Source organism: Streptopelia decaocto (genome assembly GCF_964273445.1).
Source record: "Streptopelia decaocto genome assembly, chromosome: Z".
Classification (NCBI taxonomy): Eukaryota; Metazoa; Chordata; class Aves; order Columbiformes; family Columbidae; genus Streptopelia; species Streptopelia decaocto.
The window spans coordinates 60,531,280-60,546,349 of record NC_138657.1 but is presented as its reverse complement, the minus strand read 5'-3'; the positions used below and the strand labels follow the sequence as shown (position 1 = coordinate 60,546,349).

Here is a 15,070-nt window from a genome sequence, read left to right as displayed (position 1 = left end):
TTAATTTCCTTTCTTTCAGCTCCTCTGTTTGACCCTAAGGTGGAAAAAGTTGAACTGACTTTCAATGCAGTGACATTATCTTGGGATTCTTATCCCACAAATGAGTCACAGTCTGGTTTTGTAAGAGGCTACCATGTTTACGTGTCACCTATACAAGATGTCTGCAGTTTGCAAGGATCCAAAAAGCATGTTCTTCCAGGTAACTGAACTCTGGGATTTAGAAAGTTGTGTTGTTGATATAGGTAGAAGACTTAGTGGGGATTGCTGATATTGCAGCTTCCTAGAAAGTTCACAGTAGACAGGCAAATTGGCTCATTAGGCAATACACAGATTTCAACACCTGCTGGTTTTGATTCCCCTCTCATGCTTGAAGTGCTAACGGGTAGAAGTGGGTTGTGGCTTTATACCGATTTATAGCCCCTGTCCCATTGTCCATAGCTCCTTTTAACTCCACTGTAAGATCCAGAAAGGATTCTTGCATTACTCTAAGGTGGAGTCAAGTTTCTGCCTCTTGTGACCTGAGTTCTGGATGAATTTTGAAAACATCTGTTTGTGGTCTACTTGGATGAGAGTCACAGGAAGTGTGTTAGTTTTACTAGAATTTGGGGTATTTTCGAAACAGATGGGATATGATTTATTTCTTTCAGAATTGGAGGACTGTGTAAATTCTGTGTTTAAATTCTTTCATAGTGAAAGTATTTGTGGCTGTGCTCTACAGTGGAATTCCTTCAGCAGAACTGAGCTGTGGGGTGGCACAAAGCCACATTTAATCTTTTGTGTCTGATTGTCCTGGTCCGCACTCAAAACTGCTCCAGATGACTTTGCTCCATTATAATCTTCAGATGTTTCCAGTATGTTTAAGGATATTTTTTCCCCCTGCCTCTTCTTCCAGTTGGGTCATGCCCTGTGTCAGATCGTTCTGCTGATTAGATTAGTACTAGGCTAAAAAGCTTAGTTTGGGCTGAAGGAGGCTTATGTACGAGGTTCTGTCAGAACTAAACTAACCATAGAAGTACCATAATTCTGCAAGTAATCCCAGTTAGACTTTAAAAGGTTTAAATCGAAGACTTCCTGCTTCCCTGTTTGTCTGAGCTAGCAGACAAGGGGTGTGACCGAGAAGGAATAAGCTAACCCTTTTCTCTCTGGGGTCTGGAAGTTGCACAACAGCAAGGAGGCAAAATACTTTTTTTTTAGGCAGACATTTCTTGCTTTCAATTATCTTCAAAGAACTTGACCTCAGCTTAAGGGCTAAGCGATTCTGGAGAAAAAGGAAATGGTAAAACCCAAATGACTCTTTTAAAAACCTCTAAAATAAACAGTTGCAGCTTTTGGCAGTAAGTTATTAGGTGACCTGCCAGAGGATGGGCAATGCTGTGGACAGTGCAGTGAGAAGGGATGTGAGTTCAGCCCAGTGGTAATGAGTCAGGATGCATCATCCTTCTCAGAAGAAAGTGTGCAAATTACAAAGAAAGTGGGTTGCAACTGGTCTGTCATTTCAGTGGTCTAGTGATCTCGGTTAAGCTGATTTGTAAGATTTTGGGGAGACCTCACTGCAACCTTTCATGTTTAAAGGGGGCTTATAAGAAAGATTCAGAGAGATTTTTTTACCAGAACCTATAGTGATAAGAAAAGGGGTAACAGTTTTAAACTAAATGAAGGGAGATTTAGATTATATGTAAGGAAGACATTTTATTCCTGTGGGAGTGGTGAGGCACTGGAACAGGCTGCCCAAAGAAGCTGCAGATGCCCCATCCCTGGCAGTGTTCAAGGCCAGGTTGGACTTTGGGCAACCTGGTCTAGTGGAAAGTGTCCTGACCCATGGCAGGGGAGCTGGAACAAGATGGTCTTTAATGTTCCTTCCAACCCAAATGATTCTGTGATGCTGTCTTATCTGTTTCATTTTAGATAATTCAGTGCTATGTAAATACACAATTGAAAACCCAGAAGAAAAGAGATACACCGTGGAGCACCTCTTGTCAAACACAAAATACAAACTAGCAGTTAAAGCATATACAGGTGGAGGAGAGACTCCCATTGTGAACTTCATATACATAGATACACCATTCAACTGTGAGTATTCACTGTGGAAAATTTGTCTTCTGGCAGAAGGATGAGATGATTTCAGAGGTTAGAATCATCTTGCTTTCCCAAGGGAAAACATTTAAATCAATGCAGCTGTCATGGGGGAGTAATATAAGGTTCTGCTTGCTGCAGAACAATGTTTAGATTTCTTAAAGAGAAGCACGACTTAAAATAGTTCAGTGGCAGGTTCACTCTGTTATTTACTGCATGGGGGGAATATGCCAAGCCAAATGATGCTCACCTTCTTTCCAGGTGCCTGTGTCCATTCATGAAGCAAACTTTCAGGTGTCTTCCCTCCCTGATAACCGTTCACTCTGGAGCCTATGTTTAAAGTTCCAGTGGCAAACTTTCAGGCAAGGTCTGTTACTGTATGCAGAGCAGACTTTCAGGAAACAAAATTCCCAGGAAAAAAAAAAAAAAAATGACATTTTAATGGAGTAGAATAGCAGGAGGGCTGGCTTGAGCTGGGTACCTGCACAGAGGTCCAACCGAGCATAGAAAACCATAGACTTCTATATCTTTACAAACCATTCATACAATGATGCAGTCCAATAGCAGTATTTAAATTTGAGGTCTTTTGCTTCTCATTGGATCATTTTCTCTGATTCCACGTGGGCCATTGTTTTGTTCAGCTGTAGACATTGTTTATTGTCCATAACCTTGCAGATACTGTTTTGTCTGAATAAATCCTTTCTTCTCAGCAAAGTGAAAAATAAGCCTTATAAGTGTTCAGTGTAGTTTGTAGTTGCTTTTGGTAAGTATGAGCAGAACTTTATAGCTTAAAATTTTAGCAAATCCAGCTTACTAAGTAACATGAAGCAAAGAATATACTGAAAATCATACAACCTTATATCTCTAAAAAATTCATTACGTTTAGTATGCATCTACTTAAGCTAAATGATTAATATTGAACTTGAATTGGGCTCATCCACTGACCTGTGAGTAATAAAACCATTGTAATACAGCTCACTTATTTAGCAGGGAGATTTCAAAGTGGGCTCATCCAGGCTGTCTTATTTATAGAATGAAGTTGATAAGTCGTAGTCAAATTGCACAGTAGGAAAAGTATGCACGAGACTCCCTGCACCCACACATTACCAGTGTCCAGTGTGCAGTTCTGTTTCCCTGTGGGTCTCCTGGAAGGAGTTCTTGGCCTGGCTGCGGCTCAGGCCCTTCCCTCCTCTAGAGCCTGGACCAAACTGATGCTGGTTTGGCTTGGGGAGGGATTGAGTGCATTTGCCACAGCAGCACACACTTGAGAAAGGACCCAACTGAGAAACAAAATGTGCATACCAACATGATCTTTTGATAATTTTAAGTAGCTATGGTTTTTATTTTAGAATGAAAATAATTCTACATCCTGTTTAAGTCTTACATCTTTCTGGGAAGTAGCTTATTATGTGCATATTTGCATGACTAGTGAGTCCTGTTTGATAGGATGTATGAAGAATTGCATTAGGATTTAACTGGTTTTCTGATATGGGAAAAACTACAGACCTGTGTGCAAACAGGTGACTTCTATATGGACTCTTGAACTTCTAATGTTGATTCATATTCTCATCAGTCTTTAAATCCATTGTCGAGTTAACCCCTTTGTATGTCAATAGGAAAAGGTTATTGGCTTGAGCATTGTAGTTTGCTAACTGGGCGGATTTGATCATCAAAGCAGAAGAGGAAATCACTTGCTTGTAGTTCTGTTCCCTTGAAAATACTTCTCAGCAGGCATGGTTGTGAAACTTACAATCCAAATCACAGATGCCTGGTTTTGAAAAATTTCTTGGGGGTGGAGGTGGAGAGTGAGAGGTAGAAAGAGTGAAGAATTGGCTCATGCAAGAAGACTTCATGTTTTAGGCTAACTAGCAGAACCAGTGTTTAAACCCTCATGGTACCTCATGGTTCTGCCTCTTGCACCTGTGTTCCAGCTCCTGTGTTCCAGCCTCCTCTTGCGCAGGCACAGGCATTTGTACAGCCATGCAGGGAACCAAAATGGGGGCTTAACTGACCCAGAAAAGATAAAAGGAGAATGTAACATGTACCCATTCTCTGCTGTGGTGTATGGTGGGGACACACAAACTCACTGGCGTAGGGCAGGGGGGAAAGTGAGTGCTAACCACTGCTCCCCCTGTGCCTCAACTGTTCATGAAAAATGTAGCCCAAGGCTGCACTTTCCAACCAGAAAGAAATAATGAGATTCTTATGTCAGCATAAATCCTAGGAGAGCATGAACACTTGTGTAGTGTCTGTCTTGCTATAGTCCATCCATGTTGGAGGTACAGATGTTCTGTCAATACCTCATGACAAAAATTTGTCTTTGGGGACCTGAGAGAAAACCTAACATAAATAGTTGAGTGAGGTTATAATTGTCTTAACTTTTGGAAATTTACCCTTGTAGTTAAGATGCCAACATGAGGGCAAATTAAAAGCAATCTAGTAATAATTCAATTTTGGTAAAGGAAATCAAGGTCCAAAGATTTACAGCTGTATCCCAGAACTTCCAGCATAACTATCCTGCAATCACCAAGCACACAGTTTTACTGCTGAGTTAGTGGCAGGTATTCCATGTGTTTTGGTGTTATTTTTGTCCCAGAAACTCATGCTATATTGACTTCAACAGGTTCGAAGTTGAAAACAAATTTTTAAAGTATTTTTCTTTTACAGCAAACATGCTGTACCTTCTAGTCTTGCTAGTGATAGTTCCATCACTAGTAGCAGCTATATGCCGCTGGAAATTGAATTGGTAAGTTATTGTAATGCATTTTTCTGTTGTAGACATAGAATGTACCCAGCGTAATTCACAAACCACAGCTGCAGCTTGTTGCTTCCAGCCTGTTATAAGGCCTCATTCATTTTTTTCCTTTGGCTGTCTGGCTCTGTGGATGTTGTATTTGGCTTGTGGCATTTCTGAAACACTCATCATCTGCTGCTGTTTCTGTACACATCTATGTGTGGCTTCTGCTGATATTTCTTTTTCTTTTTGATGAGAGAACAAAAAAACCTAATTTATTTTGCTTTTGTATTTTCAGGGTGAAGGAGTGCTGCTGTCCTGTAATACCTAGCCCTAACAAGAGCAAAGTGCTGTCTTTCAAAGAGTTTAAGGTAAGACCACCAAAAACCTAGTATTTTTAGTTTTTCTGTTCTTTGATCAGTAAAGTATCACAAAAATATTTTTGTTGTGTTGACTACATTAAAAAATGAGTGACGCTCATGCAGAAATTAAAATAATTTTTCATCATTTAGTAGAAAATTCTCCTTTTCATGTTCACGTGACTCTGAGTGATCACTGTATATTCTGCAGCCTGTTACTGCAAAAATTCAAAGCATAATTGGAGAATAAATTAAATCTTTTCATACAGTAGGCAATTCTTCCAGGATTACTGCTGTTCAAAACCCAGCACCGTCTGAACACAACAGACCAGACAATACCACATTTTGCTGCAGCCTGTGGACTGTCACCTGTCCACTCCTCCTGCCCCACATGCTCCTTTGCTGTGGAGCACAGTGGTGATGCACTGGCTGTCCCTTGGGAGGGTGCAGGGGCATCTGTCTGGGAGGAAGGGACCGGCAAATGTCCTTCCCCTCCTCCTGCAGGCCCTTCAACCCGGGAGCTGCTGCTGCCGCTGTGCTGTCTGCAAGGGGGCTGCAAAACGAGGGTGGGCACACGTGGGGCTGCTGTTGTTTTTGCTGCTGGTGCGCACAGAACTCTGGCACCAGAGAGAGATGTTCAACCTGACAGCCCGTGCTGCTGCCTCCCAGTTGCTAGTGGTTCAGACTGAAAACTGCACACATCAGAAACCTGGCAAAGTCTTTAGACGGATATGGTTCCTTCTTCAAAAATAGTCATGTTGAAATTACTTAAAAAAGAAATCTCTAAATAAACAGTCTTATAAATTCCACATAAAATACACCTTCTATTGAATGTTCTGTACCTGTTTTCCTTCAAATTATGTTCAATTCTTTGAAAAATCCAAATTAAAATAATTTATAAGACCATATTAGATGTGCTTTAAGTAATCACTTTCCTTTACTTTGGGCATCTTTCATTGAGTAATTTTTTTTTGTTTTATGCTTCTCTTGTAGATCGGTTCTGAGAAAGTATTGAAAATAAGTGACTGCATTCCTGACATGCTAGCAGTGGACAATAAGGCTGAAACCCAGGAACTGCATCCATGGAGCCAGTTGTCTTCAGCACCAACAGAAGCAAAGACTGATCACAATTCTTCCTGGATTTATCCTAATGAAAATGAAGAGAGAGCCTTTACACACACACCTACACATCAGACTCACACTTGGTTTGAAAATTTTGCTTATTCTTCTCATTTTGCAGATGAATCTTGTCCCTATCAAATACCAGAGACACTAGAGACAGGCAAGCCAGAACTATCAGTAGTGTTGTACCAGCCACACTACTACTTTGATATTTTTAATGAAGATGTTGCCTCAACACCCAGAGAAACACCTGGCAGAAAGACCAGTCTGAGGTATATTTCGCAAACAGATGTGCACTGCCTAGGGAGAAGGCTTTGATGTACTCTTTTCCATAAAGTCCATCCAGTGTTCGGGTTACACAATGTAAATGAGAATTTCTAAACCCACAACTTCTCTTTTTGACAAAGCTTTCACTAGCCCAGATTCTGTTAATGCTTCAGAGCCCTTGCTTCAGGGCTAGTACTAAAAATACTGACTTTTGCAATGGAATGATGGGTGCTACGGTTTCATCACAAGTTACAGGCATTTTATAAGATGTACAGCTTGTTTTGTGATCTTTCTTATGGAGGAGGTTCGATCACAGCAGTTTCTCATAGCCTGATGCAAAGAACTACTGTATTTTGAAGAGATTAAAAAATTATTCAGAAATTAGAGTAGCAAGTTAAACAAGCAGGTAGGTATATTTCACTTGCAGCATTCTACCTGCCTTGGTCACTCCTGGCCAGTACACAAGCACTAGGCAACTTCAGAGTCTGCCTTAGCACAGTAACATTGGGAGGGCGGTCGTTGTGTTTTCTCTTTCTCAAATGACGTAAGGAATCAACATGGAGGGGTTACCTGCATTCAGTGTGGTGCATTACTGGAAGATTAGAAGGAACTTTGCCCGGAGTGTTACTGTGTGCACCAAAATCCAATGATCTTCCGGCTTTTATTTCACCTGTCTTCTGCACTTGGTGCGTAAATGACCATAGGAAACAGATCTTTATAGTTCAGGACCTTGTTACTGGGCTGCCACTCCCATTTCTGGTAACTGGGGTTCCCTGCACTTCTGCCTTCTCTGCCTGGAAGAATGACCCTTTGGAATCCTAAACAAAATCATCTTAACTAAACCAAGAAATGTAGGGAGTCAAGTGGAAAATAACTGTTTTTCCAGCAGGACAGCTGTTTGCAGAGGTGTTACCATGGCACCATCTCTCCGCTTGTGTACATGAACTTAAGATCTGGCATTAACCCCTGCGCTTGTGTAGCAAGCCCTGAACAACCATGTAGGCAGGCTCGGTAATTGGACACATTTGTGAAGAACATCATATTCAGGCTGCGTAGCAGCTAGATCTTCCAACACAACTTGTGCATGTATTATAAAAGAACCCAAACAAACTACACAAACTTCCTTCAGCTAGTGATGAAAGGCATTGCTGTGATTTCAAAACTCAGCCAAGACATTCCTCTTGTGACCATACTTTTTGTCTTGCAATATTTGCAGAAAGATGAGTTGAGTAACATAGATTTTTATTGTAACACTCAGAATCCCTATGGTAGGTAGCTATGAATTTGGTCTTCCATTTTGATTTTTAAAAAATGTACTTTTGTAATGGAGCAGAATAGTTGGAATTGTATCTGAAAGTCTCGGATTAACCTCCTTGGTGCAAAAGGAACCCTTTAGTTTCATCAAATTATGCTGCTGTCTGGAATCTTTCACAAATTGGAGCATTGAACTTAGAGCACCGAATAATCAGTTCTCAAAAGGAAAAAAAATCAAGTGTTTTTTACAGTTTGATCTTCAGCTCATTTGTTAAAATGCAGTTATTCTTGTTTCATTTAACTAGCTAATCACACTTCCTAAAAACTAAGCAGCTGCAGGCAGAAATGAGTTTTGATACTGAACCACATCTAGGTTTTGTACTGTTGCTTGTAGATATTGTTGTAATGTCCATGAGCTGTGTTACAACAGGAAAACCAACACCTTATGTATGTAGACTTTGGCTGAGAAGCGTTGGCTGCAAACATGGAGAACAAGCCAACAAGCATTGGCCACAAACATGGAGAAGTCTTGAGGCAGGTGAAGGAGAGGTACAAACAAAGCTACAAGCACACAGATGGCTAACTGGATGGCATCCAGTCAACACACACTGTGCTGTGTTCATGTGTAGGTTGCACACAAGTTTACTTAAGTAGGAAAAAAAAAATCCAGTTGCTGTCTTTCCTTTCAGCCAGCAGAGTAATGAAACATGGCTGCTCACATGTAGCTGTACTGCAGTTTGATGGAGAGTAGGGAAGTCAGAGAGGAGGCTGCTCCTATTTGATGAAGACATCCCAGAGATTTTTCCTCCCTTTACATTATTCTTCGAGTTACAGTGAATTCGGAAGTTTGATACCAGTTATCTTTATAGCTTAGAACATTTCCTTCTCCAAGTGTTTCATCATGTCATATGTACTTGTGTAGTTTAAAAGCATTACTGCTGGGAAAAAAAGCTAATAAACAAAAGAAAGCTGTTTTGCCATTACCGAAATAAAACTACCTAGCTGTGCATTTCAAAAAAAGGTCTAGTTAAAAATTTTTAAAAAGTATCCTAAATCAAGAGTTACGCATCTAAGGAATTCTGATACAAAAGTCAGACAAAAAAGTCCCACAAAACATTTTAAGTTTCAACACACTGCAGTTCCTTATGCCAGAGAGGGCGGCTGTAACAAATTCCCACTTTTGAGAAAGGTGCTGTCACTGGGGCTTGGCCAGTGTAATTCAGTCCAAGAACAGGGGTGTGTTGGCTGGGGGGCATCCTGATGGTGCGGTGAGACACAGTGGCCTGTTGGGACTCCCTCCCTTGGTCTTTCCTGTGGAGATCATGCACTGATGAAACTTCTTTATCTGGAAGCGAGGCAACACATCAGCAGGTCCCAGGTCCCTTGGAGAGGGGATGAGAAGTTGGGTCCTCTCCATCCACAAACCTTTCTGCTTGCTGGCCTGATGGCGGCTGTTCCGTGAAACCACCTCTGCTTAAAAACACAACAACAGGATTTTCAAACAGGATAATATTTTCGTGCCAAAGTGTACAGCCCGGGCACTACAACTAGAAATAAAGATTAGAAAAGTATTTTTGCATAGGTGGAGAAGTATGTATAATTTTTATATTTTTAAGACATCTGTCTTGCATTAATGGTTGAATGAGTTCAAAACGGTAAACTTCTGTCTGTTGTTTATAATTTAACTTTCACAGCTGTTGCTGAAGTGCTAATACATAAGACACCACATACTGGAAAATGATTCTCAGTATCAATATGCTGAAATTTTAAAATAAAAATGGTGTACAAACTACTAGAGTCCCCTTCTATTACATAAGACACCTTACAAAGCATGTAAACTACAGTTTTGACAAATGTTGATTTGGGAGGCTTCAGGCTGTTCTATTTAATTAGTAACTTACTGATATAAATAAAATTCCAACCCATTTCTAGTGCTAAGGGGTACATATGAGACCAGAACAACTATAAGAAGTTTAAGTACATTTTATTAACAATGCATCCCTTTGATAAGATTATGCTTCAGGAGGCTTTTAATGCCCATTGACAGGAACGGTACATACTATACCATAAAAAGAAAAAAAAAAAAAGAATGAAAGAAGAAGAAAAAAAAAAGGAAAGAAGAAAAAAAAGAAACATACACACGAAAAAAATCAAGGTGGGCAATACCATTCTGGGACAAGCCTCTGTTTAAATTATAAACAGCTCAATGCAATATTCTTACGGAAAATATATAAATACTTCTTCTTTTTATGTTACAGGTATACAATATAAATCAGATTTCAATGTCTGTTCAGTGACCTACAAACACTAGAACCTCCAAATATGTAGCAGCGTATTACGAAATAAAAAAAGACCACATGGGACATGGAGAATAAGTCTTGAGATTTTTCCTTGATCCCCTTCCCCCTCAGAATGATTAATTATGATAATCTCTTGTAATGCAGTTTTAGGGATGCTGACAGCCCAGAATTGGAACAATTTTTCAATAAAATCTACAAAATGTATGCCTTTTTCCCCCTAAGACTTTGCATCTTGTGCTAAAACACTCTATGCAGGGACAAAATGGCATGTTACACTTTTTGGCATAAATTACATGTCTCAAATAAAATAGTGTACAAAGCAACTCAAGAAAAATGTGCAATTTCTGCATGCTGTGGCATTATTGCCCATCTGTTAGAAAAACAGTCTAAAGAAAATCCACATACTTTACTGAACATACAAATCTGTTGAATGCAAAACTATCCAGGGAACATCAATCAAGAGTTACACAGAAACCAAGGAGCTGGGGGCTTGTAGCACGTTCCCAAAGGTCTTTTACGGTTTTCAGATTTTACTCTCAGCTAGTATACCTCTAATAGGCACATGAGACTAGAAGTGTTAATGGGACTTGCTTTGAGCTGGCTCCAGGGAAGCTCTGAGCAAGAGAACTTGTGCACAAGCCCCGCCAGGAGGTGAACAGAGACCTCAGAGATGCTCCAGAGCCTGGTGAGAATTCCTCCACTGTGACTGCTCAGCCTGAGCTCTCCTTCACTTACAAGGTTACGCCAGCTTCCAGCTGTCCAAAAAGCTGAATACCAAGACCAGGACACAGACTGAGAAGAGGCAACATTCTTTCATCTCTCACTAGGTTTCAATGTTTACCCATTTCTTGAATAGCTACCTTTCTCTTCGGGCACCTGGTAAAGGTGCTGTAGTTTTTTTCAGTCTCTCACTGCAAATTACAACTCACTTGTTCAAGTCTACTACATAGGTTTCAAAATAAAATGACAAAAAGAGGAGTGAGATTCTCACTGCTGCCTTTTTAGAAATATTTATAAGGGCATCTTACCTCTGTGTGGCAAGGCACTGTGCCCTAAATGACCACATACTTTGGGACTTCATTGTGTCTTGGGAAAACACAATAAAACCTAATGAGAGTGCATTTAGGGGATATATGTCAGGTCAAATAAGAACTGTCAGACAAGGAAAAGTGACTGTTTTAAGCACAACATGTCAAGGGCCCAACATTCAAATTAGGCATCTCAGAGCCTCATCATCTCCAGCTCCAAGCCATGTCCAAGAGAGCTGGGAGCATTCAGCACCTCTGATCTCAGGCAGCTGAAAAGGCTCCTCTCTCCAGGCCACTGGCAGCTCCCAGCTTTGTCCTCCTCCTCCCCACTCCATGGAGAAACACAGGGCCCCAGGGAAGTCACCGGGAGCCCTCTGGCTGGCTCTCTACCCTTTGGAATGGGCTCTGCCATTCCACCAACTGTGAAACCAGCCTAAGAACACCAAACAGCCGCCCTACTAGACTAAATGCAGTTGGTTTCACAGCCAGCCTCTCCTTCCCACAAAGGCTCTCGCCTCACAGCTGCGTATTTTGTGTAAGCACACTGAATCACTCAGGAGTTTTCTTTGCCACAGCAACCACAGTGTATTTGTACATAGTGTAAGCGAACACCGTATGCTTTGTCATTAAGCTTTACCATTTATTTGATAGTATCACCAATCATTTGGATTGGAAAAATACAAAGCAGGTGGTCTGTCAGCTTCCCTTGCAAACCCTTCTAGCTAAAGTGGAAAGAATCTTTATTCAGGTTAATATAAACACAATTTTTATTTACTACTGTTTTCTTTTGAAGTCTTATCCTGAAGCCAACGAAACTCCAAAACAAGAACCTTGAAAGGGATCTTTTCAAAAAGAAATCTATAGAATTAGACATTCACAGTTTACAACTAGGCCAATATCAACTTCCTTCAATAACAGCATCCCTTCATTTGTCAATTAAAATGAAAGTCATGTGAGCTTAATGTGTAAATATGTAAATTAATTCTAGAAATGTTGTATGTTATGTACAGTACAGACTTTACATCCTTGATGCATACTTGTTGAAATCTACTGACACTCATACACTTTCAGAAGAAAAATATTTTGTAACTGAATTTGCAGCTATAATTTGTACATCAAAGTTTCTGCTGCCACGGATCCCCAAACAAGCGAGTGCTTCAGAACACATAAGCATTTCAGGATGGCGATTCTTTCAAAAGTGTATTGACACTGCTTTTGCTTACCCTTTTATAATCAGAGGCCTTCCTATGGTTCTTTCTACATTAAGTGCTATCGGTTAAGCAGGTAACAAATAAACAAAGGGTTTTTTTTTAAATACAGGTGACAAAACTTGTTTATTTTGCTTTAACTGCAGAAAATAACATGGAGTTGTTTGATATAACCCCATCTAGTTATTCAAACAAATCTCTTATACTCCAGCCTAACTGAGGTAGTGTTTGAAACTACTGTATAAGATATGCTATCCCCATTTTTGGGCAAACTACATTATTTCCTTTGGAGTTTATACCACTATTTGGTCTACTGTGATTGACATTTTGGTTTAGAGAACATTTATTTCTTATGACCAGAGAAGTCCAATAGTTATTGGTGTGGTATGTTTTCAGAGCATTTCAAATATGCCTCGACACACTGATATATTACTTGTGTCACTGCCCATAGAAGAGTTGAATCAGTTTCTTTTTGCTCCTTCTTTCAGTGGGAACTCATGAAAAGATAATCTTGGGAACTAAAATTTGACTACGAGCAGCAACTTACAATCTGCTTTACCAGAACCTGGTGGTATGCAGTGCACGTAAGGACTCAGTGAAGTGATAGCTGCGAAGCAGTGCTTATGTGGCAAGATTAAACTTCCAATAAGAACAAATAAATTCTACATTTCACTAGGAATCGTATTTTACTGTTCACAGGACTACTTATTGAAATCCCCAGTAGCGTAGCTAGTATGAACAGAATTACGAGCATAAGGATAAATTTCACTTATCTTCACTTAAGTATTAATCTCACAATTATAAAAAATGGTAGAAGTGAATGGATAAAAATACGTTCTACTTAGTACAGTCCAGCTGAATTATTCACCTATATCAAAATCAAAGGGTAACCCCTTCTATTACAGGCATTCTAACAAAGGTGGCCATGCTACTGTATATACACATTTGCATATATTTATATTACCTTTGTATAAAGGCTTCTGAATCTTTAGCTCCATTATGAAAGTGACAGGGATTCTTGCCTTTTTTTTTTTTTTAAGCTTGCACTCATTAATTTCAAAACCTCACTAGTAACGTGATAGAAGCAACTATTTCAGTCATTAACAGTCACTGTATCATTTAACTTTTGCAACAAGTCTTAAACACCAATATAAAATTATAAGTACTGCTGCTCCAAAATTTGGTACTTAAGGCTTTTCACTACAAATATTAGTACTATGATGCTTCATCACTCATCCATTGAAAATTCAAATAAACCTTTGTTTTTATAAAAGGCTGTTTCTATGGAACTTGGAAAACACTCATATTATGTCTTCTCACAAAAGCTGCAATGATTAAATGTCTTTAGTTTATACAATATTCATTTATCTGATACAAATCATGCTTTTTAAAGGATTTTAGTTAAGAGTAAGACCAACACTTGTAATATGAGCATGAGTGTAGAAACTGCAAACACATGCATATAATTCAGGGAAAACTATCTGATTTCAACTTTTTAAGTTTAAATGATTTGTTATTTTTAAAATCAAACTGTAGTGAAAATCCTTAACTGCTTCAGGTAAGATACATGTACATAAATGTAATGAAATTGGAGAGACTGCTAATAAAATGACTTACAACTATAGCAATACTAAAATAACTTAAAGGAAACCTCAGATTGACAGAGGCTTTTCTTTCTGTCTGAAGTTACAAACCCCCAAGTAGTGTTATAAACAGTACAAAACCCAACAGAGAAGGGCTGACATTAATCCCCTTGGTGTCCGCAATTACAGCGTGGCTCCCCATTGCTGGCAACAGAACGCACCCTCATCTCCCCTATTCTTGGTATCCAGGGGTTAAAAAACAAGGTATCGTTCTGCTTCTCTGCAACAGAGTTGGAAGTCAATCAAAGAAGATGTCTCTGCACATTGTCCTGCTTTTTTTAATTTATGGTAGAAAATGAAATGAAAACTTGTGGAGGTGTTCAGTGCTCGGCTCTTGCATATACTGGTAATTACTATTATTAAAACTATGGTAATGTTTAATAAATCCCCAAAGAGCTCAAAAGACAAGGGTAGTAATTGGTTGACGAAGAAAAAGTTTCGGTTCAGTCTTCAGGTACCAGTAGCTTCTGGAATGGTCTGGAAGATGATGCTCCAAGCTTTTTATCCAGTCAGAGGTTGTCTGAAGATTTCAGAAAGTCTATATGCAACACACGGCACAAGACAGAGGTCAGGATTCAGCTGATGTATCGATTACTGGCTGTTTTGTGGGTGTTGCTAAAATAGCCTCTGCTTCTTCATGCATCTAAAAGAAAAAGACAGATGAAATATTAACGTCAGAGATTTTGCTGGAGAGTCATGATAAAGTGGTTTCCTTTAAGACATATCTGAAAACATCTTTTATTCAGAACAAGAAACCTGCACCCAGCTGGCACATTTTGGTGCATCCAACGCATCTGAACACTGCACTTACTTGTAAGAACTGTACATCTTGGAATAGCTCCTGAATGAACCTTCTAGATGGAAGTCGAAATGTACAATGTGCTAACAAATAGGACACCTCAGAGTAAAGGCAAATGTCATCAAATGCCTGGGGATATTTCTCCTTAATTCTGAAAAACAGAAAAGGAAAAAACCCCAAAATTTTATAAATCTTGAAGAGATTTCCATAATTTAAAAAACTGCTCTGTTAGATTTCGATTGTCATCATTAACAGATTAGAACTCTCTAGTAACAGGCATTAT

The 15,070-nt window shown here is 39.4% G+C and overlaps 2 protein-coding genes across 6 annotated transcripts in view; one reads left to right on the top strand and one right to left on the bottom strand.

Moving 5' to 3' along the window:
• The window catches only part of OSMR (oncostatin M receptor), a 38,697-nt gene extending 29,098 nt beyond the window's left edge, over nt 1-9,599 (top strand). For all 3 annotated transcript variants that reach the window (XM_082075338.1, XM_082075339.1, XM_082075337.1), the window contains exons 14-18: nt 20-199; nt 1,906-2,070; nt 4,741-4,819; nt 5,106-5,178; nt 6,160-9,599. In XM_082075338.1, the coding sequence (XP_081931464.1) occupies nt 20-199; nt 1,906-2,070; nt 4,741-4,819; nt 5,106-5,178; nt 6,160-6,606 (944 nt within the window). In that variant the 3' untranslated portion in view covers nt 6,607-9,599. The remainder of the gene's footprint in view (nt 1-19; nt 200-1,905; nt 2,071-4,740; nt 4,820-5,105; nt 5,179-6,159) is intronic.
• Nucleotides 9,600-9,776: 177 nt separating this feature from the next.
• The window catches only part of RICTOR (RPTOR independent companion of MTOR complex 2), an 87,285-nt gene continuing 81,991 nt past the window's right edge, over nt 9,777-15,070 (bottom strand). For all 3 annotated transcript variants that reach the window (XM_082075334.1, XM_082075335.1, XM_082075336.1), the window contains 2 exons: nt 14,800-14,938; nt 9,777-14,631 (listed from right to left, as the gene is read on the bottom strand). In XM_082075334.1, coding sequence (XP_081931460.1) covers nt 14,557-14,631; nt 14,800-14,938 — 214 coding nt within the window. In that variant the 3' untranslated portion in view covers nt 9,777-14,556. The remainder of the gene's footprint in view (nt 14,632-14,799; nt 14,939-15,070) is intronic.